Genomic DNA, 24,649 nt, shown 5'->3' on the forward strand with positions numbered 1-24,649 from the left:
CACGTCAGCGTTTCACTGTGATTAATGTGAGGTTGAGACAGCAGATGACCAATACAAGAAGTGCATTCCAGAAAGATGCATTTATTCAAACGTATATACAGGGCTCATATTTCAGCACTGCTGCATACAGACAATGTTCTTACTTAAGCACCTTTCTTAAAAAGTCACAATCACAAATTACTGTAAATGTCACATTTCGTTTTTTTCTCTCCAGAGGAGCAGTGTTGGACTAGTGCAGGGGTGGATTAGTCACCCTAGAGGGCTGATGTGTATGCATGGTTCAGTTTCCACAAATTAGCCTGTTTCCACTTCGTTTCCTAATTAGCTGTATACTATAGTACACTATTTAGCACAGGGAACGGCTGGTACAAGAACAGCTGATATTCATGGGTTTGTCAAGAAATGTGGTAAAAATGTCAGGCCACATAATTGATTGATCTAATTAAGTAATTAAGATTAGATGTGGATTGTGTTTCTTTTACATGTTATATCTATTGAGAATATTTGCATGTTCTTTTATATTTTCACCTTCTCTATGTTATAGTTAATCATAAAGAATGTTTTTATAGTTGTCACTTAAACTGCTTTGCAGGATCTGTTATTCGTGCAGACTATGCACAATGATGTTAATTAAAGCATTATCTGCCTTATGGTGAACTTAGAGGACATGCAGAATGGGATTGATTCACATGGCTGATTTTCTCCTGTGTGCTCAAAGAAATAAAGCTTTCACTGCGGACTTGCAGTGTCAACTTATGTGAGCCTGCATGGAAGAGGACCCAGCGAAAATGAGAAGCTGGTTTGACCCTCCTCCCCCACCCCTGAACTAAATCACTGTTTCTGAGTAAATCACAGAAAACATCCCCATTACTTGGGCCACCAGTTTGTCTCCACCATGTGACCTGCAGGGATTTAAACTTGTATTTCAATGGTTTTCCTCTAGGGGTCCCCATAGGCACTCCATTGGCACAGTAAAGTGATCAATCATACAACAGAATTTCAAATCGAGAAATTTATGAAAGTAATTGGTTGATCTAATATGGGGAGAGTCAGGAAGGAAAAGTGAACATGGATGGAAGTTAATTGGTGCAAAAAGCATCTCTTTGAGCCAGTGCTCTTCACTCCTGGTCCTGGAGAGCAGCAGGGTCTGCTGGCTTTAATTGTTACTCAGCACTTGAGTAGCACAGCAATTGATCGGATAAGGAAGTTTGTTACTGTTAATCCAGGTCACCTGGTTTCTTGGGTCTGAATCAGTTGCTGATTTTAAGGGAAAAACAAAAACCAGCAGACTCTGGTACTCCATATAAAGCAGGTTTTTGTTTTAGCCCAGCACTAAGACACCTGATCCTACTCAGGGTCTTGAAGACCATAATTATTTAATTAGTTGAATCATGAATACATTTTTTTAAATTTAATTGTGTAAGTTAAATGTTATATAACCGCTCTGATTTTTAATTTGGGTTTTTCCCACTGCCTCTAACAAAACCTAATGGGATAATTGTTTGAGAAGGGGCTAGACAGAAAGACTATCACAACGTCTAGCTGGCAGAGGACTAAAATACCATGCAAGAAAAAAGGGGAGACAAACTGGTGGCCATATTGATTACACACATTTTACATGGACTTTCACAAATTGCATAAATCTCTCAATTAATTCTAGTTTGTATGTTTAGCATGAATATTCTAACCTCTAAACTCAGCATTTTAACATGCAAATATATCTTCATCCCCTAAAGCAATACTAACAAACAAGTTGAAAATTATGGAACTACCTCTAAGGTAAATCAATTTTCCTTAGCATAATAGGATTTGATTTACTATGCATGTCTGAAAAACAGCAACGCGGAAATTATTCATACACATCCTACAAAATATACAGTTTGCTTTTTTGTGAAGAAATGTTTTGTTTAAACAAAGATTGAGGTGTGGAGCTTCCGGACCATTCCCCAAATGGCTGCACTGGTTTCCACAGTTAGAAATATTCCATGTTCCTAAACTATCCTGTCATTTCTACAGCATCTGTCCTACCCAGCTCTACCTCTCCTATTAGTCATATACTTAAATATAGGCTGGGTTGAAAGACCCTATCCCTATAACCAGGTATTATCTTGAATTGAAAGTATCTTCAAAAATCGTATTCTTCTATATGACATTCCCTGGATATCATGACTGAAAACCATGTAAGACCCTCTTACATACAGAAACTATGTTCTACTGTGTTGCATGAGTATTCAAGTTTCAGTTTTTCAGCTAATGGAAATTTTTTTCTTTCAATCTTTTCTCTCCTCCATTCAGTGAGTCCAAGTTTATGATCTTGTGATAAAACCATGTTTTATAAAACCAAACCAGAGCACTAGCAGTTTGTGAGAGACTGCCTTCAGTAAAATAGATCATTTAGAGGAGGGGGTGGGTGTGTTAAGGTTATCTTTTTAAAGGGCTAGTAATAACCATAAATACCCCTGTTATACAAGTACAGCGATATAGCAGTGTAGACTAGTGTACAGTGGACTTTATAAGGACAATGTAATTCCCCCCATTTCCAAGTCAACAGAGAACCCTGGTTTAAAAGCATGTGGTAGAGAAACATTAAGCAAAAGAATACTTAATCTTCATTCTGGAGTAAGTGACCTCAGTAGTAATTACCATTTTGCAGACAGTGTGCTGGCACTGTTCTTTTTCTCCTGAGCTCCTGGGAAGAAGTATACATTTGGCACTTTCATCCATCTGCTTTGTGACAGACTGCAACGCACTACATTTCTGGCAATACAAAGCCAATGAATCCTGAAGTGACTGGGACAAATGAAGCACTTGCCTTTCACTGAAGTTTCAGAAACGTTGCACCAAAGTACCAACAGGATCTGTGCTGCTAAAAATAATGCAGGCGACAACATATTCACCTAGAGCGTTAAGTCAGACACTCCCTTGTAAGGCTTCTGCCTGTGCAGTATGTCAGTTGGGATGCCTGAGTGTTAACCTGTGAACTTGTTCTTTATGAAGTAGTTCATACGTGAAATATATTTTCTGTCTGTGCAGTTTGGCTGTCGGTGTGAAACATATCTGTCAATGTCATTTGTTCATGTGTGAAATACATCTGGTAAAATGTTTGTGCAGTTTGTATCTCTTTGTGAAATGTGCCTGCCTGGGCGGTATGTGCAGTTTGTCTGTGCATGTGTCTTTTCTGCTTGTGCAGGATGTGCTGTGTGTGTGTTTGTACCTGTCCTCCCCTCTTCGGGAGCTGCTTTTCAACCAGGGTTCTCTGGTGTAGACAATGAGGTGAGAGTTTTTTTCAGGAGACTTGGGTCAGGTGCTTACAGATCACTCTGCTCTCTGAGGCGAAACAGTCCATGGGGAGTCACAGCAGTTACATAATGGCACACTGGGTGGCGCCACAGCAGTCCTTTATGATGGCGGCTCCTGATTTGGCGATAGATGGCTTGTTGGGGGGCGGCTCAGGGACAACCTTCTTGGGTTTAGGTGGACCTTGGACATAGAGGAGGAGTGCTTGTGAGACCATGGTCACAAACATTTACAGACCAGGTGTCGATTGAAAGCTCTTATCTATATCTTCTCTTAAGCTATATCTTCTCCCACCAGCTGGCCGACACCTGACAGCGGTGGAAACTAATTGAAACATTTGGAAAACATTTGCAAAATCATGGGGTTGTAAAAGATCACTTACTCTGTGTGACTTTGGCCAACTTCTCCAGGGGCATGAGCTTCAGCCTCAGGAAGTCAGCCATTTCCTTATCCTCCTCCTGCTCCCTGTGTGGCGGACAGAGTTGGCCAGCTTAGACACAGCAGCACCATTCATTAGCTATGTGTGGTGCATAGGCAAACAAGGCTCTTAGTCTGTTTCCCCGAAGAATCTGATCAGCCAAGCCAATAAATTGGCAGTAGGATTCAGTGACTTAATTTGCCGTAGATGTGAATGTAATTTCATCCTGTGCCGGCGGGGGAAGATGGGACATTACTGAATACTAATAACATCTCTCAATTTGTGTATGCTGTGGGTGCACAGTTAATGAATTCATCGCTGCTGAGAAGGTAGTCAGCCACAGAGATATGAAAGAGATGGAAGATTGGAAGAGCTTTGCATGGGCTATATCTCTTTGCTGTAAATTCTCCCTCTGAGCTGATTCTGGGTAATATATCTACTTCCCCGGAAACCAGTTACCTTAATCTTTCCACTTCTGCATCGTCCACCAAGAAATCCCGTTTCTGAACTAGTTTATGAATCTTCAGGATTAACTCCTCCTCCCTCTGCCTGAGCTTCTTGGTCTTTTCTTTCTCTGATTGGGCAAGAATGGGTCAGATGAGTCACATGCTCGCACACGTTCTGTTCCACTTCGCAGCTCACCCACTTAATTTCAGTTCACCAGCAGCCAACACTCCCATCAATCCATACATCAATCACTGTTAGACCCTTCAGTTTGTTAAATCGCTTCTGAGTAGTTTGAGTACTACACAAGAAAATGTGTGATGGAGTATAGTGAGCTATCATAAGTTGTTAGGACAGACCCCTAGATTTGATCAAATACACTAGACTGATATCAGGGTATATAGAATTAAATCAACCCAGGGTCAGTACAAGTTTAAGGCCACACTGTTTTTGGTTTCTTATATTTTTCCTAATCACTATTAAAGTTTGTTTGAATGAACCCAAAATGGGTTACAATCTGTTTTTAATTGCATATGCCGCTAAACTACGTGCATTTTTTTAAACCTAGGGAGTGTTTTGCTTAACAACGAGGGAATAAATGATGTATTTTTGGCAAAGGTGTTTTTAAAATGTACTGCAGTGTAATACATTACGCAGTGATTAAATACCCAAGATTACCATGCATCAATACAGAGGTCAATTACTAATACATATTCATACACTGTGAGTACACTCTACATCCCCCTATACATAAACTGTATTGGCGTCTCATAAATTAAGGATACAAATCCAATTCCAGCATACATGCATGTCTTGCTTCTTGCTTTTTAAATTTCAATGTAAAAATCAGCAATGATGCCAGCTATTTTGTTCTAGATAAGTGGTTTAAGGAATGCTTACTGTAGAAAATAGTATTTGCATCTCAGTAGAGAATTGTCAGTATTTTAATAGGGAAGGAATAATCAGCTAAATGAATGGCTAAAAAGCTCAAAATGTCTCAATATTAAAGATTATTTCAAACCTTCACACAAATATGCATCATTGTGCAATATGCACAAAATGCGCTGCGGTATGGTGTCAGATTTTAACCACCATGTGGGCACAAAATCAGCAAAAACAAAACAAAAAAATTAAGGGCACAATGCCCTTTGACCATTTTACTGCCCTCTTTGGGAACACAGATGTATCAAACACAATAATTAGCTAAATAAACTGTAGGATTACCTACAGAAGGAATCCCCTGCTGAAGGGACTTACATACTGTAAAAACACCTGACATTCAGCCTCAGCTGTGCATGACCGTTGGGCGTCCATGGGCCGCCCATAAAGCTCTGACCGCGGCCAATGAGAAATGTGCTCCTCCCATCTCACAAATAGTGAAATATATTGAGCAAATAAAGTTGATGCCACTGCAGCATGTATGTATGCTTGTACACATGCATATATCCGTAATGTATTTCTGTAACTTCTGACACGTCATCACACTGGGGGCTATGGGCCACAACGTTTACTCCTTCACACTGTCATTTTTATGCACTGGATCGTGTTTGTACTTCATATTTAATTCATGAGCTGAGTGCAGCACAAAGCGCCAGTATCATTCAAAGATGGGATGTTATTTTTGGCCGCAGATTTTCATGTGCGCCGTTCATAAATGCATAACAATTTCCGCGGAGGATTTATGAAAACGGATTTGCTTGTTTTACCTCCTTGACCTTCACGCGGCGTGAGGAAAAGGAAAAGGAAGGCGAAGACGGGAGGGGGAACGCATTACCGGCTCCGAAGCGGCACGCTGGAATACGGAAGAGCGAATTCAGCTCTTTCTGCGGAAGGAAATTACTGGGCAGCAATGAACGAATTCCCATAAGCGAAGCCTCGCATGCAGCCCTCCTGCGGGCGCATAAATCTGAACGGCCCGGCGGATCATGCAGCCGCCCAACTGGGGGCGTGTGGCGGTGCGGAGCCGCACTCTGCTGCAGCGAGGGCAGCTTCTTCTGCTCTTACTCAAACCGCACGCACGCGTGTTACTGAGCTTTCCTCTGACTGCCAAGGGCCGGCTACTGTGACAGTCACCCACAGCCTAACACACACAGTCACTTTATTCTGCAGAATCCACATGTCAACATGATGATTTGTCTTCATTGGGGTTCCAATCCATAATCCACAGATACATATTAAGTGCAGAGGTGGAAAACCCAGGTTCATTAAATAAAAGTACTCCCCAGTATTCTGTTCAAATCACCAGGATTTCCTAATTAGCACAATCCCCCAGCTGGAAGGGAGAACTAATTAGTGAAATCAACTGGAGTTCACGGGTGAAGGCACAGATTTATTTTCAGACCCCTGGACTTTCCACCTCTAAGTGAAATGTAGAATGACTCTTTTGAGATACAGCTGTTATATACTGTTATCCATCTCCTGAGAAATTGTTAAGTTTTACAACCTGTGTCTGGTTGATATAGGTCAAGCTATTTCACTTTAAAACCATGAGTAAATTTGCCAGCTTATCTTACCAGGTACTGCCACAATCTTCCTCAGCTCCTGTTTTAGACTCATGATGTCTTTGCACAGCTGAATGTCGTCCATCCTGGGAAGAGAAACAAATACACTCATAAGAGGAATATGAGCGACACCAGACTAAGTGAGATGTCACAATCCCACACAGGATATATATCAATTTATATATAAAAACCTATTTCCATGACATCATTTGCTTTGTGTCCCAATTTTGATAGTCCATTTGCATTTGGCAGGCCAGTGTCATGGCTGCAGTTTCCTCTGTAGATTTGATGGGGCATGGGCATCTTCTCAAGTTCCTGCTCCCCTCTGCTTATTTTTCTCAGAGAGTGATCTTCAACATCGAGCCAATGAAATCCCACTGCATTTATGTCAAACAATGGTGGTTATTCTGTATTGATGCATTTTTCATCTTTATCATTGTAATTAGAATTAGAATGCAGATTTATCTGGGATTCAAGAATTAGTTCTCACTGCCATCACGGATGTCATTTTGAAATTAAATGTAACCATTTTCACAACTGGAACTGTATTTTTATTTTTATTTTTTTGCATTATAATTTCAGTGCTGCATTAAATATGTGGAATACTTTTTTGATGTATTCGAATGCATTATTTAGTTACACCGTGACAAGTTGCCCTGCTTAAAAGACAGCTTAAAAATCCAATGAATAATAAGAATTGTAACGGTCTCTTCATTCTGTTTGGAGGCAGTGTCTATAGGAAAAATGCACAGTTAATGAGGTATGTGTTTGGTGCACCCCACGCTCTCCTCAGATTCTCCCACCCCCGCTGCTGCCAGCTCCCAGTAAATCTGCTCTCTGCAGCACGGGGGGAGAGAGAGCGCCTGTCTGTGGCATCAGCCGGCAGCGCCTTTAATCTCTGCGCGATAAATCAGGGCCGATGACTCATCGCCGCTCCCGCACGCCTCTCGCACGCCTCTCGCTCCCCCGCCTGTCTGGTCCCCAGCTGCCACGGCCTGCAGACCCCAGGGTGGCGGCCTGTCGCCGCACCTGCCCGCGCGCGGCTCTGACTCATAGCGCGTGCCTCCCAGAAAACTCCCAGCACCACCCTGGCATGGTGTGTGGAACAGGAGGTGAGGTCATACAGGGGGCGTAGCAAGAGCCATGCTGTTTAGGCTGCCATTATGATAGCGTACGATAGCAAAAGGTTCCTAGCTTGCTAAATCCCATCATGCCACCTTTTCTACTGAGGGCCACCAACTCCTTTGCCAGCCTCTCAAGCCAAAAGGCCCTGCTGACAAATAACATTTCTGTGCAAAAAGCTGCCACAAGTATAAAGCTTGCCGCACATTGGCATCACAGGGCACCAGCCCAGTGTAGCGATCTATTTCTGATGAAAGTGAAATTTAAATGAGTTGGGGCTGGTGCAGGATTAAAAGTGCAGAAGTCTGACAGAGGATTCCAGGGCTGTCTGACTGATCGATTCATACACCCCCGTATCAGCTTTTTAAAAGTTCTGCAAAGACACATCTGCCTGTTTTCTCTTTTTTTAGGTGTAAGGGAGCTAAAAGGGAAAGGAGAAGGGTCCTTACAGAGAGCCTGACCATTGAAGAGCAGCAGTTTCTTGGAGTGTTTGAAGTCTTAGATAACCATCTGGCGTATTTGGGTGTGTGAGCCCATTTATTTGTGCAGGGATGCATTAGCTGAATTCAAATACAGACAACTTTTTTGCATTCACATCAGAACTGCCATCACACACCCTCTGCTCTGACAAACAGTGTTTTGAGACGGGAGTTTTTATCCTCCGTGCTAACGGTAATCAATGAGAGCAGAAGAGAAGAACAGAGCTGATGTCACCAGACCTTTTCCCTAAAAACCTTTTTTCCCAACTTACTCAGCTTGTCAGCATGCCAGTGCACAGATACTGAGATCACCACAGGAAATCCCATCCACCAAGATGACCACAAATGTTCTTAGTAATGTGGTTTCTAAAAACCAATGGACATATAACGTAATTTCTTGTTGGTGCTTAAAAAGCCTGACCTCATATATAAAGTTCCTATCTGAGAAAATCTGAAATAGTGCACATGAAGGCTCTTCTGAGTGGGTAATATCAAAAAGGGATCACATGACTAACAGGACCGCACGTGACGCTACTTACATGAAGCGCAGTTCGGACTCCCGGCGCACGAGGACCTCTCGAAGACGCTGGATTCTTACCATCTCCACCTCGATCTCGTCTGGAGACATAGTGCTCTCCGCCATGGACACATCGGACTGGGCTACGGGAAATGAGGAAGACGCAGGGATTTAGACCAGAAAATGATAACGCTAAACACTTACACAGAGCCAGCACACAGGTCTCTAAAGAAATGTGAGGAGGGTGAGACTGTTAAATTGCGTTTTTAGGGTCCTGTGAGGGTGCGGTTGTTACAGTTTTTTAGGTTCCTGTGAGGAGGGTGAGGTTGTTACACTGTTTATTAGAGCCCTGTGAGGAGGGTGAGGTTGTTTCACAGTTTTATAGAGCCCCATGGGGATGAGGTTGTTACACTGTTTTTTAGGATCCTGTGAGAATGAAGTTGTTACATTGCTTTTTTAGGGCTGAGAGGGTGAGGTTCTCTCATCTCCCTGTGAGCAATACTGAATTTCACTTGGCAATTGCACTGCACACAAAGACCTGATCAATGACTGCAGAACATTTTAAATGTGTGGTTGCGACTAGTCCTGCTGCCATCACTTCCAACCTATTTCAACTATCTCTAGAATATTAAAAGGAAGAAGGACTTGAAAGCCTTAATCAAAACTTTTTGTGGAGATGGAGTTCCAAGCCAGCCACACACAAAGGCTGTGAAATCTAGGACGGCTCCTACTGATCAAAGTGATGTCTGTATCTTACCTCCCCATATTCTCATACGGCTCGCAAAGTAAGCAGTGACTGCTGAAAAAAAGTTCAGTTCTTCTTCAGAGGTTTAATTTATAATACTGTAAGAGGCTCCATTGGTGCATGCAGAAGTTACGCAGCTCATACTGTGCTGTGCTTCCAGCTGCTGGCTCACAGGACTCTTAGTCATAATTTGGCCAGGCCTCTCCTGTTATTCACCCTAATGGCTCTCATTACACCAGACCCGCTTTGCTGTGTGCATCTTGTTAGCAGAACAGCGCGGCTCCGCAAAATCTCAAGGGGAACGATGCCTATGGGTGGAGCTCCATCTGTTCCCACTGGATTTAAAGATCAGAAAGTGGCACAACAAAAAAACACAACGTGTTTCCAGCTGCACGCAGTTGTTTATTCATAGTTGTTTTCTTTTTGTGCAGTGGATTTCCTCAATAACCCAATTTAAAAATAAAAAACAGCTTTTCCACTGATAAGCATGAATTTCTCTCTACCATGGCCACACACATCTGAACCCACTGTAGTACAATTGAAATTAGTTTTGCTTTGCATCGATTGATTTTTTATTCTTTGCATCCCATCAGCAAAAATATCAATTATGTATAGCACAAGTTTGAGCATATGTGTCATAATGCTGCTCAGCTGACTCAATAATCCCACTGCATGCATGTGTGTACAGCCATATTGACAAGGATATAAAGTCCATGACCATGACTTCAAAACTCTATTAAAATAATAGACATTAAAACTCTTACAAGCAAAGGTGAGACAGAAACACGTTGGCATAATAGAAATGCCTGGTGTAATTACTAGCTGTTGACACTGACACAATGAAACCACCATTTCAACATGAGCGAGTGAGCACACGGTAGGACATTAGTCTGGCTTGGCTGAACAGATTGCAGCTCGCTACACTGAGGGCGGGCCACCTCTTCTCACCTGCTGAGCTCCATCCACGCTCCATCATCATTCCCCGTGAAAGTGCTGCGATTCAGCCAAACTCCAGAGCTGTAACATTATCTACTGTGTCTCTGTGTGCTTATTAATATTTCACAAGCCACACCAGAGTGAGCCAAGCAACCCCGAGGTCCTGAATGCAGTGAGACGCTGTGCCCTGTCTTTATCTTCTCCTGCTCCCACTGAGTGACAGTTACATGACGGACAGGCAGAGACTATGCTCTGTACCAGCCTTCTGTCCGCCCGTTCCCATCTGCTGTGACTTTCTGCCAGACTGGATGCTGCATCTGCAGCTTCGGTGCTACATTAATTTCTACTGTTCAACAATGAAGATGAATGCTTCAGATCTGAGAGGCAAATATCTGTCATACACAACCGTGAACTTCACCCTCTTTCTAAGGACCTTGGACACAAATAAATAAATTATCTAAAGGACAATATCACATGTGAATATATCATATCTTTCCACCCCGTCCAACCTGTTTTGGCATGCTTTGTGAAACAAATTGACCTATTCAATGGACTGTATTACACCTGCACTGTACTGTAATGTACTGTACCCACTATTCTTTAACGTACACTTATGAAATCATCATGATGCTCCATATGAAGACAAGAGTTCTGTTAAGAATGTATACCGCATTATGTAAAGACACCCTCAGCGGTATTTTAGTACTGCCCAAACTACTAGTGCACATTTTCTGAGTGCATGCATTAACAATGAGGTTCAGAGCATCTAAATATGAGACCATAAACAGATATTTTGCCACCGGTTCTACTTTACTGAATTTGAGTAAGACCTCCAGAACATCAATGCCAAAATTTACTAATAATTAAACTACATTTTGTTGATACCCATAGAAGGGAAGCTAATCAAACAGCACAGTGGTAAATGCACAGTGATACACACACACACACACACACACAATTCACATGCACATACACCATATCGAGCATTATTTATTTTTCCTCAAAAGCAGAGTGGACAGTTCATCCTTCCTTCATAATTCCTATTGCTTGTATTCTTATTTTATGCTTTATTCAGACATGGGAAACGCAGAGAGGGAAAGTGCCCTAGTCTGGCTTAACCCTCAACCAGGCCCCTGCATGTGGAGACTCAGTACATGGGTTGAGTGTCGGCCACCCCACAGAACAAATCTAACTGATGTTGACCATTATTGTGGCCAGATAGCATGCTGACCAAAATACCCTGAATTCCACTTACACACATTTAATTGCTTTTAACCAACTGTGATCAGCACTAGGTAATTTAGTTTAACACATCCCACACAAATCAAGCACTAAAGAAAATTCCCAATATGCACATTCGTGTGATGTGTGGGTGTTTCCAAACGTTCGGCTTTCTTATTGTTCATTGAAGCATACAGTAAAATAAATGTCCTTATACTTGAGTTTGTACTCATTCTAGTCAATGCTATAGGTAAAGAAATATTATATCAACAAAGAACGGCAGCGTTCACTGCATTTTCTAATCACAGTGTGAATTTCACAGTATTTCTCAAGCCCAACTGTAGTCCTCCTTTCTCCATTTATTAGAAACACTGCACAGCGAATTCACTTTAATTCACACACAGGAGACAGGCTTGTCAGGACGTCTGTGTTCCTCAGTGAGACAGGAAGCATGCAATGATTGGGAGGCCGCGGGCAGCACGGGGGACGTGGAGCAGGAAGTGCAGCGGAGCTCCTCACGCAGCAGATTACTCTAATCTACAACAGCCTATCAGGGGTGCCACAGCTGCTTATCGAGAGTGCTGGAATCTAGCAATTAAACTGACCAAGCTAATCTTCACCCTGCTTATCTCAAATGAGAAAAACACAGGACGCAAAAACTGAGAAAACATGCCTCTTAGATAACTAGAATAAAATTCCCAAGTGCTAGTTTTAAAATGTTAAGAAATACACTCATAGGAAGATGTCAGTTTCACTTCATTTGTGTTCTAAATGTATGCCTTAGAGCCTTATTTGTCCATCCAGGAGTGCTAACATATTTCCGAAAAATGCATTTGGGAGAGAAATCCCTTTATCTACAGATACACAAATGCCTCGTACTACATCCTTCTGTTATAGTCTCTAATTGCTTTGTCATTTGAAACAAAAAGCTCTTCCAGAAATGCCAGAGAATTTGCTCAGAAAAATCCTGTATTCAAAGCAAGTCACAATGAAATGAGCTTCCTTTATTTGTTCTTTGAAGTCTTATCAGGACATGACAGAGGTGTAACCATTGTATTTCCTTTTGTCATGTTTACATAGCAGTCAGACTCCACTGTGCGTCTCCTGCCTCGTACAACTACATTACGGATTCTGGCTGAACTGTATTTCTCGTTCAAATATGCTGACCCACGCTGCCAATCGTGGCATACAATGAATACTGATTCTCTTTCAGAAAGAACTCCAACTCTCTGTGATGGAATGATATTTTACGGGTACAGGAAGTTGTATACATGCAAATAGAACATCCTGTTGCTTTCCTTCCATAGATCTGCCTTTAATTTTTATAACGCAAACAAAGCAGAATAATGCTGTTTTGCGCTAATGTCATCCGCAAAAAAGTGAATAACGCAGTAGCAGAACTGAGGCATCAGAGTGGGCTTCCTAACAGGGTGCCTGAAATGAACTTTAGGGTACTCCAGTGCTGAAGAGGAGGAATTGGATCTTGTATGTCATACAATATTGACCACTGAAGAAAGTCCAAGAAGGCATACGGACATCACTTCACACATCATAAAAAGCAGGAAGAAGAGACCATATTGATTTTCTTTTAACCAGTCATTTTGTGAGTGCTTGACAGAGTAGTACATTCCAAGGTTGCGTCTTCCTGGAAAACTATTCAGTGCAAAAATCTGTAAGAACAGAGAGGCCTGCTAAACTACATGAATGCATTTGCATCTAATTCAGAAAGTGGCTGAAGCTGAATAAATATGTCAGTACAGAACTATGAAGAACGTCATTCAAGAGCTATTTTCTTTAAAGCATTATTTGTGCAATCACAATCAAAACAAAACCAAAACCAAACAACCAATGATCTATCTATATGTATATGTGTGTATGCGAAAGTGTGTGTGTCTGTGTGTGCATGTGAGCAAGAGAGCGGCAAGTCAAGATGCTGAGATGACAAATGCAAAGCAAAATTTAACAACATAATGCTGAAAACTGTACAAACACTCCCTGCCTGAGAACATAAGTTTAAAGGCATACTACGCAGGATTTTTTACTTGAAAATATTATAAAATAACCATGCTACGGCAGTCTATCGTGCACTGACAATCTGTCTTTATGCACTTTTGCTTTATGAATTTTATGTTCACCTTTACCTGTATTTGCTATTCTAAAATGTGTTGGGCACGTTTCTGGGCGTGGCACTCTTTTCTGTGTGGGGGAGGGTGGCTGTGGCTACAGAGCCTGTGGTTTGGATTAGATTTCAATGGAGTGTTGTTGCTAATAGCTAGCTAGCCGCTGTAATGGCCCAGATACAGCAAAGCAAAATGACAAGCCAACAGGGCTCAAACTAGTGTTACTGTAACCTTGGAAATTGCTTTTCTTCGTTGGCGTCATTTACTGATAGTTTTTAATGAATTCATGTGTCTGTGACTTGGTCGGGTACTCAGTGGTGAGTGGGCGGGGTTGAAGACGGAGGAGGAGACTTATTTGATTGTAAATACAGGCTAAGAAATTCTGCACAGCTTGCCTTTAGCTTGGGAGGTTACAGAATTTCTGTGTCTGATGTTTTCAGACACACTGGGGCTTAGCAGACATAAAAATAGTAACAGATTTGTCACCACAATTTCCAAATTTATCCCCTCTATTAAATCTAAAGCTTTTGCTCCATCCTCCAGACACCGAGACTAACCTCTGCCAGTGGTGTTGAGAGAGCTATGGTTCATGCCAGTTGCTGAAAGTTACCCCTGCATATTAATCACATGGATGCCAATCCTGCGTATTGGCCCTGTTCAATTACATCCACAGTCAAAGCATACACATCTTCATGCTGCACTGAGAGAGAATATGTAAAGAAATGGTTACCAGAAATCCACACACATATGATACTTACTAAAATGCAGAATGTGTATTTCAGCCAATGATACTAAGTATATATACCCAGTTATGTTCTTTGGCCAATAACACAGCTGACACCCATTTTAGGTTGTCTGTCTACTCCACACAGAATAAAGAATACCTGCACACATACATATAAGACGAAACAGACATTGCTGACCATGGTGTTTGTCCACAAAATATACAGAATGAAAATAGTCCTTTTGATTCAACTTAGTTTGAAAGAAGACTGGTGTTTAATATCAAAACCTGTTTAATCATCCGCATTGTTGTGGCATAGAAGTGTGATAAGTGGACTGATAACACCATAGGCATTTGCTTAATGGCACAGCAAATAAGGACTTAAAAAACAGTAATGCCTTCAGCCAGAGGGAGCAGAGATTGCTTGTGGGACATCACATTTCAGTAATCAAAGCCTGCTGTGATACCTTCGCCCTCTTATTATTTACTCATCACAATCTCATAGATCTTTTCGCAACGCTCAAGGAACCCCATCTCATCGTTTATCGTGTCCCTCCTGAGGTGAATAAACGCTACCTCAATCAACCTGCAACACCTGCGACAGAATTAGATCGGTTAAATTACCGTATCCAATTTGCAGATACGGAATGCACAGTAGCGGTCAGTATAACCGATCTTTTAAGTTTATATTCCTGCAATATTCAATGACGCAAACAACGTTAAATATCGTGGCATAGCACTGTAACTATATTAACATTGCGTATTGATTCGAAATACAAGCATTATTAAAAATAGCGAAAGCGACACACAGCGGTATTTTAAAGAAAATTCTGACTCCAGGCATTTCTTTCGTGCCACATTTAAGCCATCCAGTGAAGGCACAATAGCTTGATATGAACGATGCTCACCTTTGTCTATTTGCCACTCTGTCTCAAGCACAGCGCCGTAGCTCTTCAGCGTTCGGTCAGTTTCCGAAATTGATTTCTTTAACTCCATAATTGGTGCCTGATTGTTTCAATCAATGTCTCCCTGTATTTTGTGCCGACACGTTTGTCGTCCGATATGCTTTTACGTTGAGTGTTAAGCCGGGTTACTTTCGCTCGATTCTCAGGTTCCACCAACCCAAGGCGTTCAGCATCGTTCTTCTCCGTAGGACTGGAATGCACTGAGGCACTCCTGACATGTGACGCGTTGAAGGATGCAGAGAGCATGCGCACTGTGGAACCAAGGTGAGGAGAGAGGTGGAGAGGCTGGGTCTCAGCCTCAGAAGAAAAATTGGCCTCAACTTCGAGAACTAAATTATTCAGAAAAGGACTGATAATTTTACCATATAATTAAAAGTTAAATTATATTGGCTGTTTCTCGGTTGATGCTTTCTTGGGTACCTACCACATATTTGTTTTTATTTGAATTTGTGGCTAAATTAAATGCTACACATTGAATATAGGGGTGACATATTTGGGAAGAAACTGATCACTTGTTTGCAGTCAGACTTGTCCTGTGCTTTCTCCTAACTGTCCAAAATATGCACATGGAAAATGAGCAATGTTTACCAACACTGCAAGTAAAAGTAAGAACATTTGTTGAGTTGCAAACATGCTGCCATTCAATTGTAAAAGAAACTATTCAATTTAAAATTGTGAACTACAAATTCATGTTATACCATTAAAATTCAGTTTAATACAATTCAGTTCAAACATTACAAAATCAAATTATTGAAATTCAATTTATGCAATTAAGATTACATTTCTGTTGGCATTAATTTCTGCCCATACAAATACGGTAGCATCATCAGACTGCATGCATTTTCACTCGTGTACTGTTCATGAGAATATTTCTTTTTAAACAAAAATAATAACAAATCACTGTTAATAGTTGTTCATGAGGTATTGACACAGTAGCACATTACAAGTATACATTAAGTTTTTGATACAATTCAGTGATAAATATGAAATAACTTCCCACTAATGGAATGATGTTACACCTTCGAAAAACAAAGGTATGCCATTAAAAAGTGAAAAAGTAAGGAAAGGGTGATTGTGCTATGTGACCTCCAAGAAACACACCAAGATTTTGTTGAATCAGTTTTTAAAGCCAATAAGGTACTTGTTACAATCCCTACGGTCAACGTGATTTGACTTTAACATACTTTTTTTTTTTTTAATAACTAATCCCCCAAGCCCCAAGACACCAACCGTTATTTAGATCTACTTTTTAGTTACACAACAAATGTTTAATGTTAAAAAAATAACACAGAGTAAAACTGAAGCTGAAGTAAAGTTTATTAAAGACAAGAAAACACAATTCATAATTCATAAAGACATTTTTACAAAGTAGGGTAACAACACCACTAGATTCAAGAATACATAAATTACTTTTGCATTTTCTATTTTATCCCTAGGATTGGTATAAAAATAAAAAAGACTGTGTATAATTAAGCCATCAACTAGGGAATTTGAACTCGGATGTGTGCAGTTAGCTTGTCAAATAACACTAAGAGGTTTACAAACACAAAAACAGTTGACCTTTAAAACAGCAAAACAGTGAGACATAAACCCCGAAAAAGATATATCAGCCCCAATAAAGGATTAAGAATGGAAATCCATAAATTTACATATCTGTACAGCATCATAAATATTTCTGGAGAACCAGAACAAGAGGAACACACCAGAGTGTGCAAAGCCAAAATCACATTAATGTCACTAAAGCCAACCTGGAACTGAACAATGCGAGAGCAAGGAGGACTAGGCAAAATGGCACAAAAAGACACAGCAAGAAGCCTGGCTATATACTGTAATGAATTTACCCAAATATATTCCACTGTTCATAACAAATATTTATTTGGTAAATCAAAATAACCTTCAGTAAGCCAAATATAGTCAGATTTTATATCTGTATAATCTGTAAACAGGGTCACAATACAAAATCAGTTACAAAGAAACCAAAGGAAGAAGTGCAATACTATAATACTGTATAGGCTAAATTCTGGAATCATTGTCCATTAAAGATCCAAACAACAACCACTGATAATAATGACAGTTGCACCACTGGCAAATTCCAAAGATAGAGAAATTCATATAAAACATTCCTATTATCAATACAAGTGTGTAGATATGTTTGTTTACTATCCCAGTTTCTCAAATTTCTGTTTAAACCCCTAAAATATCATTATATATTATTATTACTATTCCATTGGAATAATAAGGTGCAGTATTGAAGATATAGGCCACTATTATTTTTACATAAAGATATAACTACATTACACATTTGCATGCCATGGGCCCTCGTCTAGAGTAATGTACTATAGATAGCTTACACTTCACATGACCAATTGGTACAGTACAGCTGATTATTTACTGAAGCAATTTAGCACATGTTCCTCGCTCAACAGTTCTAGAACAATAATATTAGCTTCCAGTGGTGTTTTTGACTATAAAAAATAACTACCTCCTAACTTTAAACATTCTGCTTTAAACCATACATTAAATCACCAAAATTTCCAAGTAAACATACATACACAAACATACATTTCAAAACAAATGTGTTGATATTTATGGTAATTAATCTGTTGTTTCAAAGTTATCTTTTAATAGGAAAACACCAGTGTGATGACCTAAAAGCTAAAATTACAAATACCACTAGTACTCTATATTTTACATTGAAAGAGAAGAAAAAGACAGCTAGCCAAGAAAGCCTTAATTTCAAATTCACACCGAAGGCAGTATGCAGTGACAAAATGTAAAAGGTTTTGTGTGTGCATGTGTGTGTGTGTGTGCACATGTGCACATGTGCACATGTATGTGTCAATGAGAGATACAATACAAAGAAAAACACACCTGAGTCATACATTTTGAATTTCAAATAAAACACCACGCACTATATTGCAGTTATAGACAAAGGACTTTTAGAATGAAAGTGCAATCTTCAAAGAAGTGTTTAACTAATAATATCTGTAAATGGCCCACAGCTACTCAAATGATTACAATCTGACTGCTAACAGACAACGGATGAATAATGGATGGGATAATAAGCTATCCGGCTACCAGCCTGTTACTTCAACTGTTTTGCCAATTCTGCAGAGCAGTCTGTATAAACTCGCCAAGACAAAAAGTCCCTTCATCCTATCACATGTATCAATCGATGACTAAAATGCCAAATTTGTCAACAAGCACAGAACTCTTAATTATGGAATACTATACATTTGGTCTAATCTGAATTGCCTTGATGACAGAGAAGTATACGATTTTGGGATGAACACAAGTTATTATGATGTACGTTACATTCTGATGTAGTAATGCTTAAATTATTTCTTAAAGTTTCCCTGAAAAACTTGTGTTTTTTGCAATATGAAATGGGGTTCAAGGCAATAAAAATTAATTACTGTTAAAACTCATCACATTTTTTAAATGAAAGACATTTAAGTCCAACACGGATGTCTTTCCACAAAGGCACAAGCACAGCGTTTCTTCATTCCGAACAAATTACGGTTTCTTTCCTTCCGAGTGGCCCGTGTCATTGCCTATCTCTCTCTGTGTGGGTTCAGTTCCTGTAGATTTTTCACAGTCTGGCAAAAGGAGCCTCTTTTTGAGGTCCAGGATCCAGGTGAGGGCAGCGGTTGCGGTGCCGTCCCCACTCTGTCGTGAGAAGCACAGGAAGATGGCCCACACAAAAGCGCAGCAGCCTGTGAACGTGGTTCTCAGATATACTGGCACCAATGTAAAGTTCAGCAACTGAAGGCCATCAGCGAGGGAGGGGGAGAGGGGGGAGATGTAAGGTGAATGCACAGCAGTGATTACACATCAGATAAAATATCATAATAAAGTCTTAACATCACTTTCAGCATATAAATTATGTAAAATATTCCCTGTATATTTATTGTACAATATTACTTTCCATAACACAGTAGATACTACCTATTAGGTACAATTTAACAACTAAAGAAATATCCAATAATCAATCATTACTATGACAGGGTATTGGCATGTTTATGACCAATGATATGACACATTAATTCAACCAAATATCATGCAACTCACAATGCACATGAAGTTTTAGTTTACTTAGCAAAAATATGGCCATAAACTAAACTGTATGCAATTTTCAGTAACTAGTCCATTTCTTTTGTTTTTTTCCATTTTTTTGCATTCTCCAATCCTAGTGAGTTGGCACCTGGTAAATACACAGTGGACATTTAAGTCCAAACTACTCCAGCTAGGTTAAGCTAACTGTGTCCTACCTTTGCAGACCAATGACTTAGGCCAAAATCAAAGTAATCTAGACTAGGGCTCAGCCTGTACCGGAAGCCATTTGGAAGGCCCATGACATGCTTAAATGTGAACACAAATGCACACAAATATAATATATATCAGTCCTGTGCATCTCTTACCAGCTGGATTGACATATCATACACAATTTGCAATAGCTTTACCTGCACAAACGGCCAGTACATGAGCCCAGTCTAAAACAGAAAGGAAACAAGGACAAAATATCTGTTAAACAGTTTTAATAATAATTTGACTGTAGTTTAGACAGTTAGTATTGTATTCCTCAACCCAAAAGCACACATGGATTCAAATGCTGTAAATAAAAATATAATGACTGGGAAGAAAAAGTGTGCAGAAATCTATCAAGGGTCTGCATTTTTTATTTTTTTCTTCATGACTTGTTCATCATTACCTTATAGGTGTTCAGGAATTTTCCCCTGCAGTCCTGGAAAATGTCATCTTTGCCATCTAACAAACTCATCCCTAAAGAAAATGAAGATATTTGGACATATTTAGTGAAAGGGAAAGAAATGTGAATGTAATAACTGGCCATCTCCACCCTGCTGAAAAATCCAGCACAAATCGGTGAAGATGGTTATGCTGGGGAACAGCAAGCTGAAACCAGCTGGTCCAGCATGACCAAATTGATCTGCCAGCATGACCATTCATCATCAGCTTGACTAAGCTAGTGTAAAAGCACAGCTATTTTAATTCTCTGCTTGACAAAGCTTAATCACTATAAAACCAGCACTACCCAACTTTGACCAGCAATAGCCAACTTGGAAAGTATGCTGGCCTATCCAGTTTCAGCAAGACAAATATTGGCATTGCTCAAATTTCATCCTTTTTTGTATTATAATGTTAAGCTGAGCAGTCTTTTTTTGTTGTTGCATTTCTCAGGTTTTCTCCTTTATCTCACTCCATTGTGATTTTTCTCATATCTTTCTGCACAGCTCAGTTAATTTGTGAGTAGCTAGCTAAAAAAAAAAATCAATAGCCTCGTAGAAAGAGTGCTTAAAACTAGTTATCGCATTTTGAAGTTCAAACTAAAATTGTCCAGTTTCGACCTGTATAGAAGGCACTGGTGGCTATCGGTGAAGAAATCGTTTGGTCCAGGATCACTTTGCGAAGTACCATGCTTGCGGAATTTCCAGGAAACCGCCGCTCCAAGCCACGCATCCAGAAGTAGTTGAAGTTGCCGTGGAAACTAAAAGCCACCACAGCAACCTTTCCGGTTTGCCGCCAGTCCATTTCGTCTCTTCGAGAAAACCACTGATGTACAAAATCCCCACCGGCGAACAAGCAGCCAAACAGACTCACATTGGTTATCCATGGAAACCTTTTTGCTTGTTTTAAAAAAGCCTTCCTCATGATTTGTCTAAAATAGATAAAATTGGCTAATTGACTCTACAGCCTTGGCAGCTATCCCAACAATTTGGAAATGACGCCTACGCCAAGAATACCCTAAGCATCTGATCTTCCTTTCATAAAAAATGTAACCAAAAACGGTTTATTCTAGCCTATATTGAATTCGGGATTAACAAGACTTGTGAAAAACGCAGTCTCTAACAGTTCAATAAAATCTGGAGCAGCATAAATCATATTAAGATGACATTTATTGGCCGGCATACACAAACACTTCCCACAGAAATCGAGGGGAACAAAAAATGCGTCAAGTGAGCACGGTGCTCACGCTGGCAGTGTATACGACATCGAAGTGATCACGAACTGGAACGAATACCTATGTAGCCGCTAATGCTACAAGTACTAGATGTCGGACAGTCCAGTGGGTAATATGACTACAGGGGAAACTATGATAGTTTGACATATTTGTTTCGTTTTAATATAAAGAAATAACTGTTTAACACGTCTATCCATACGAATAGTCGTTAGAGTAAAGTTAATCATTTTTATTTATATGTCAAAGAAATATATTTTCGTAACATCCGCCATATTGAAGGTATTTTGCAAGTGGATAGCGTCGCACTGTCTATCCAGTTGGTTTAACATCTAGTTCGGTTGTTCCTCAAACATTTGCGCTGTGGACCAGTCTCAGTATGTGGATGTTAGAATCATGTTTTCACTGATCCTCGTGCAAAGACCCATGCGATTGCTTTGGCCATGCGTTGGCAACTATATTAATCTAACAACTCATTTAAACAATGCAGCGATTTCAGCAAGAGACAAACCAGGCGGATCACACTCTTGAACCATTGCGAGATCAGCACAGGAAAAATAAAACTGCCGGCCTGCGTTGCATGCACGCTTTTTAATAGCCAACTTTCGTCGTTAAAACCCACAGAATTTAACTGGCTATTGTATTGTCCAATCCTTATTAACTAACACAACTCAAGGAAGTCATTAAACTTTACACAGTAAGCAGCTGCTAGCTAGTTAGCCAGCCACTTTTTCTGTAAAAATAAGATGCTTGTTTTGATTGGATTGATAGATTGATGCCTTTGGTGCCATGGAGGTTAGCTAGTGGGCCACAGCCTGGAGCTCTTCTAGGCTACCTCCCCTATCTGCTGACGGGGGAAGGGCAGTCTCCCATTGAGCTATGTGGTGGGAGAGGCATATGATACACAAAGCTAGAGTATGTAAAGAAGCCAAAAATAAAAGTGAATATTAATTAATGTGTTTGTACATGTGTGCTTAGGTTACAGAATTTTGCCCTGCTTCCATTCCATAACCACTAAGTTAAAGCTAGCTAGCCCATAATTTTGCTGAATATGACAGCAAAGTGGGAAATTTGCAGATGATACAAAACTCGGAGGACCAACTAATAGAGTGTAATCTACAAAAGTAATCCAAGAAGATTCAGACAAAATCCAGGTGTGGGTAGAAACCTGGTAAATGAAATTCAGTACAGCCAAATGAATAAATTCTGCATGTGGGAAATAAAAACAGTAGGCAGGATTACAAATGGGAGGGATACAATTGGAATGTGGTCAGTTTGAAAAAGACTTGGGAGTAATGGTTGATCAAAGCCTTTCAGATTCTAGGCTTTGTGCTGTAACAGTAAACAAGCGCGAACCCGCAATAGCTGCGACCGGACACGCGCATGCATCCATGTGTGCATGCATCCATGCCAGAGACTGTAAAAAATATGGACAAAGCTACTGTGACGTCACCCATTGACTCTCCGTGGGTCTCTAAAACACGTTTTGAAGCTCAATGGCGGGCGCGGCCATTTTCTCGATTTGGAGCCAAAACCATAGAGTTAAGCGGTCTTGTGATTTTTACAATTTGATTGACAGTCCGGTGCGGAAAAGCCCCTCAACCTGAACGAGGCTAGCTGACTGTCTGCCGTTATGTTTTAAAATATATTATCAGATGTTTACGGAGTTTAATTTCCATCCGTGACTGTACTGTGTCATGTAGGCTAATCACGTTATATGTATGACATTAAAAATACAATTAGGCTATGTTCAGTTATCTTCAATTTATGTTTCTCAGCAAAACGAATATGCTTAGCTAGCATATCAGCTTGCCAGTGAGCTAGGTAGGCTATCCGTGGTTAGCTCACGCGTTAGCAATATGAACCACAGGGGAAGAACATTGACTACACTGATGGTCAATTAATCGGAGATGTGTAGGCTACTGGTGATTTGACTAGGCAAATTTTCGTATAACTGTCTGGTAGATCTGCTCGTCGTAGGTTTTCGCCAGTCAGTTATGAGCCTGCTACTACTAGCTACTCCATCGCCGTTTGTGGTGTTCACTTGCTGGGTGACGCTAGCTGACCGTATGTAATAATAATAATGTAGCCTACGTTGAATTTCTAATTATTATTAGGCTATAATTTTTTTCTTGTAAATCATCAAAACCAATGGAGAAAAGCCAATATACGCAAGGAGCCCCCAGAACCGATTCTGAGAACCACTGTCTTAAATGCCTAGCTTGTCGGTCTCTTAAATGCTAAAAACATGTTCCTTTCTAAATGCCAAGATGGTTAATTTAGTTAAATTCTGTGTGTGTGATTTCATCGTGTGTTGTATATTCAGCAAATGAACCTTGAAACTCTTAATTCGCTTCGTGAAACTGAAAAAGTGTTTATCCCAAAATCGGGATTATAGTAGCTTTGTCACATGCGTGAAGCATGGCCCAGGTAGACATTCACGGAATGTACACGACTGACAAGCCGCCAAACACGTTTGACAGATTGAATATTTGCCGGTTAAGGTTAGCTAGCTAGTCAAATGGCTTGGTAGCCGAAGTTGCGAACTGTTTTAGCACAGGCTACTACTGGACTACCAAATATAGCAAGCTGATTACGCTTTCTGCCAAGTAATTATTGGGTTAAGTAGGCTAAAGGAAATAGTAAAAATGACTCGGCTACCGAAAAACTTAAGAGGAGGATTATTTTATGGTCGTCTAGTGCAGCTGTAAATAGCACACGCCATAATGAAATCACCACGAAATGGGATGCCTGCATTTTCAGACTTAGCACAGGCGGACCGTAGCCGGAGCCGCAATGGCAAGGCCAAGAAGCGCCACCGCCCACTCCAGTGACCATAGACTGTAGCCCCTACTGTAGCTGAGTCCTCTGCAGTAATCCGGAAGTGACGCAAGCTGTACCTCATTGGTCCAGAACAAATATTGGCACTGTGCCCAAATGACGCAATAAATCATAAAATCGACCCATGGACAGTCATAAGACCAATAAAATACACCTATTATGACTATTTGTTCTTGTGAGAAAAAATTATTGACTTTGTATTTTGATCGCATTTGTACCGTAGACTTGCATGGAAACCGGATATGAAAACACCTATACTGGAGCCATCCGTAGTGGCGCTAGTGAGCAACCAGGAACTACAGCACCAGGAAATGAGCTTCAAAAACGAACTCTGGTTTTGGC

At 40.4% G+C, this 24,649-nt stretch overlaps 1 protein-coding gene and 1 long non-coding RNA gene across 4 annotated transcripts; one reads left to right on the plus strand and one right to left on the minus strand.

Annotated features, from left to right (window-relative positions):
- Positions 1 to 61: 61 nt before the first annotated feature.
- Positions 62 to 21,504, minus strand: LOC135248304 (bMERB domain-containing protein 1-like). 3 transcript variants are annotated; one of them, XM_064322790.1, is made up of 6 exons: positions 20,856 to 21,484; positions 8,801 to 8,921; positions 6,673 to 6,746; positions 4,175 to 4,289; positions 3,680 to 3,762; positions 62 to 3,480 (listed from the first exon to the last, which is right to left on the minus strand). In XM_064322790.1, the coding sequence occupies exons 1-6, from the start codon at positions 21,157 to 21,159 to the stop codon at positions 3,362 to 3,364; spliced, it is 816 nt and encodes a 271-aa protein (XP_064178860.1). In that variant the 5' UTR covers positions 21,160 to 21,484; the 3' UTR covers positions 62 to 3,361. The 3 variants fall into 3 exon arrangements, with proteins under 3 accessions (XP_064178860.1, XP_064178859.1, XP_064178858.1); XM_064322789.1 differs by lacking the exon at positions 20,856 to 21,484 and adding an exon at positions 15,433 to 15,697; XM_064322788.1 differs by lacking the exons at positions 62 to 3,480; positions 3,680 to 3,762; positions 4,175 to 4,289; positions 6,673 to 6,746; positions 8,801 to 8,921 and adding exons at positions 16,789 to 19,254; positions 19,953 to 19,982; positions 20,201 to 20,271 and having other exon boundaries at positions 20,856 to 21,504.
- LOC135248305 (uncharacterized) lies at positions 14,832 to 15,875 on the plus strand. Its single transcript, XR_010328407.1, has 2 exons — positions 14,832 to 15,184; positions 15,636 to 15,875. It is a non-coding gene; the product is annotated as an uncharacterized LOC135248305 (long non-coding RNA).
- Positions 21,505 to 24,649: the final 3,145 nt, after the last annotated feature.

The sequence above is a fragment of the Anguilla rostrata genome, chromosome 2 (assembly GCF_018555375.3).
Source record: "Anguilla rostrata isolate EN2019 chromosome 2, ASM1855537v3, whole genome shotgun sequence".
NCBI classification, from domain to species: domain Eukaryota; kingdom Metazoa; phylum Chordata; class Actinopteri; order Anguilliformes; family Anguillidae; genus Anguilla; species Anguilla rostrata.

Bases quoted from the DNA above. Each gene is read 5' to 3' on its own strand.
- LOC135248304 (XM_064322790.1), bottom strand. From the start codon at position 21,159: ATGAGGAAGGCTTTTTTAAAACAAGCAAAAAGGTTTCCATGGATAACC. The intron at 6,747-8,800 runs GTAAGTAGCGTC...TTCTCTTCCCAG, and splicing joins GAGTCCGAACTGCGCTTCAT to GATGGACGACATTCAGCTGT. The intron at 3,481-3,679 runs GTAAGTGATCTT...TCTATGTCCAAG, and splicing joins GTTGGCCAAAGTCACACAGA to GTCCACCTAAACCCAAGAAG.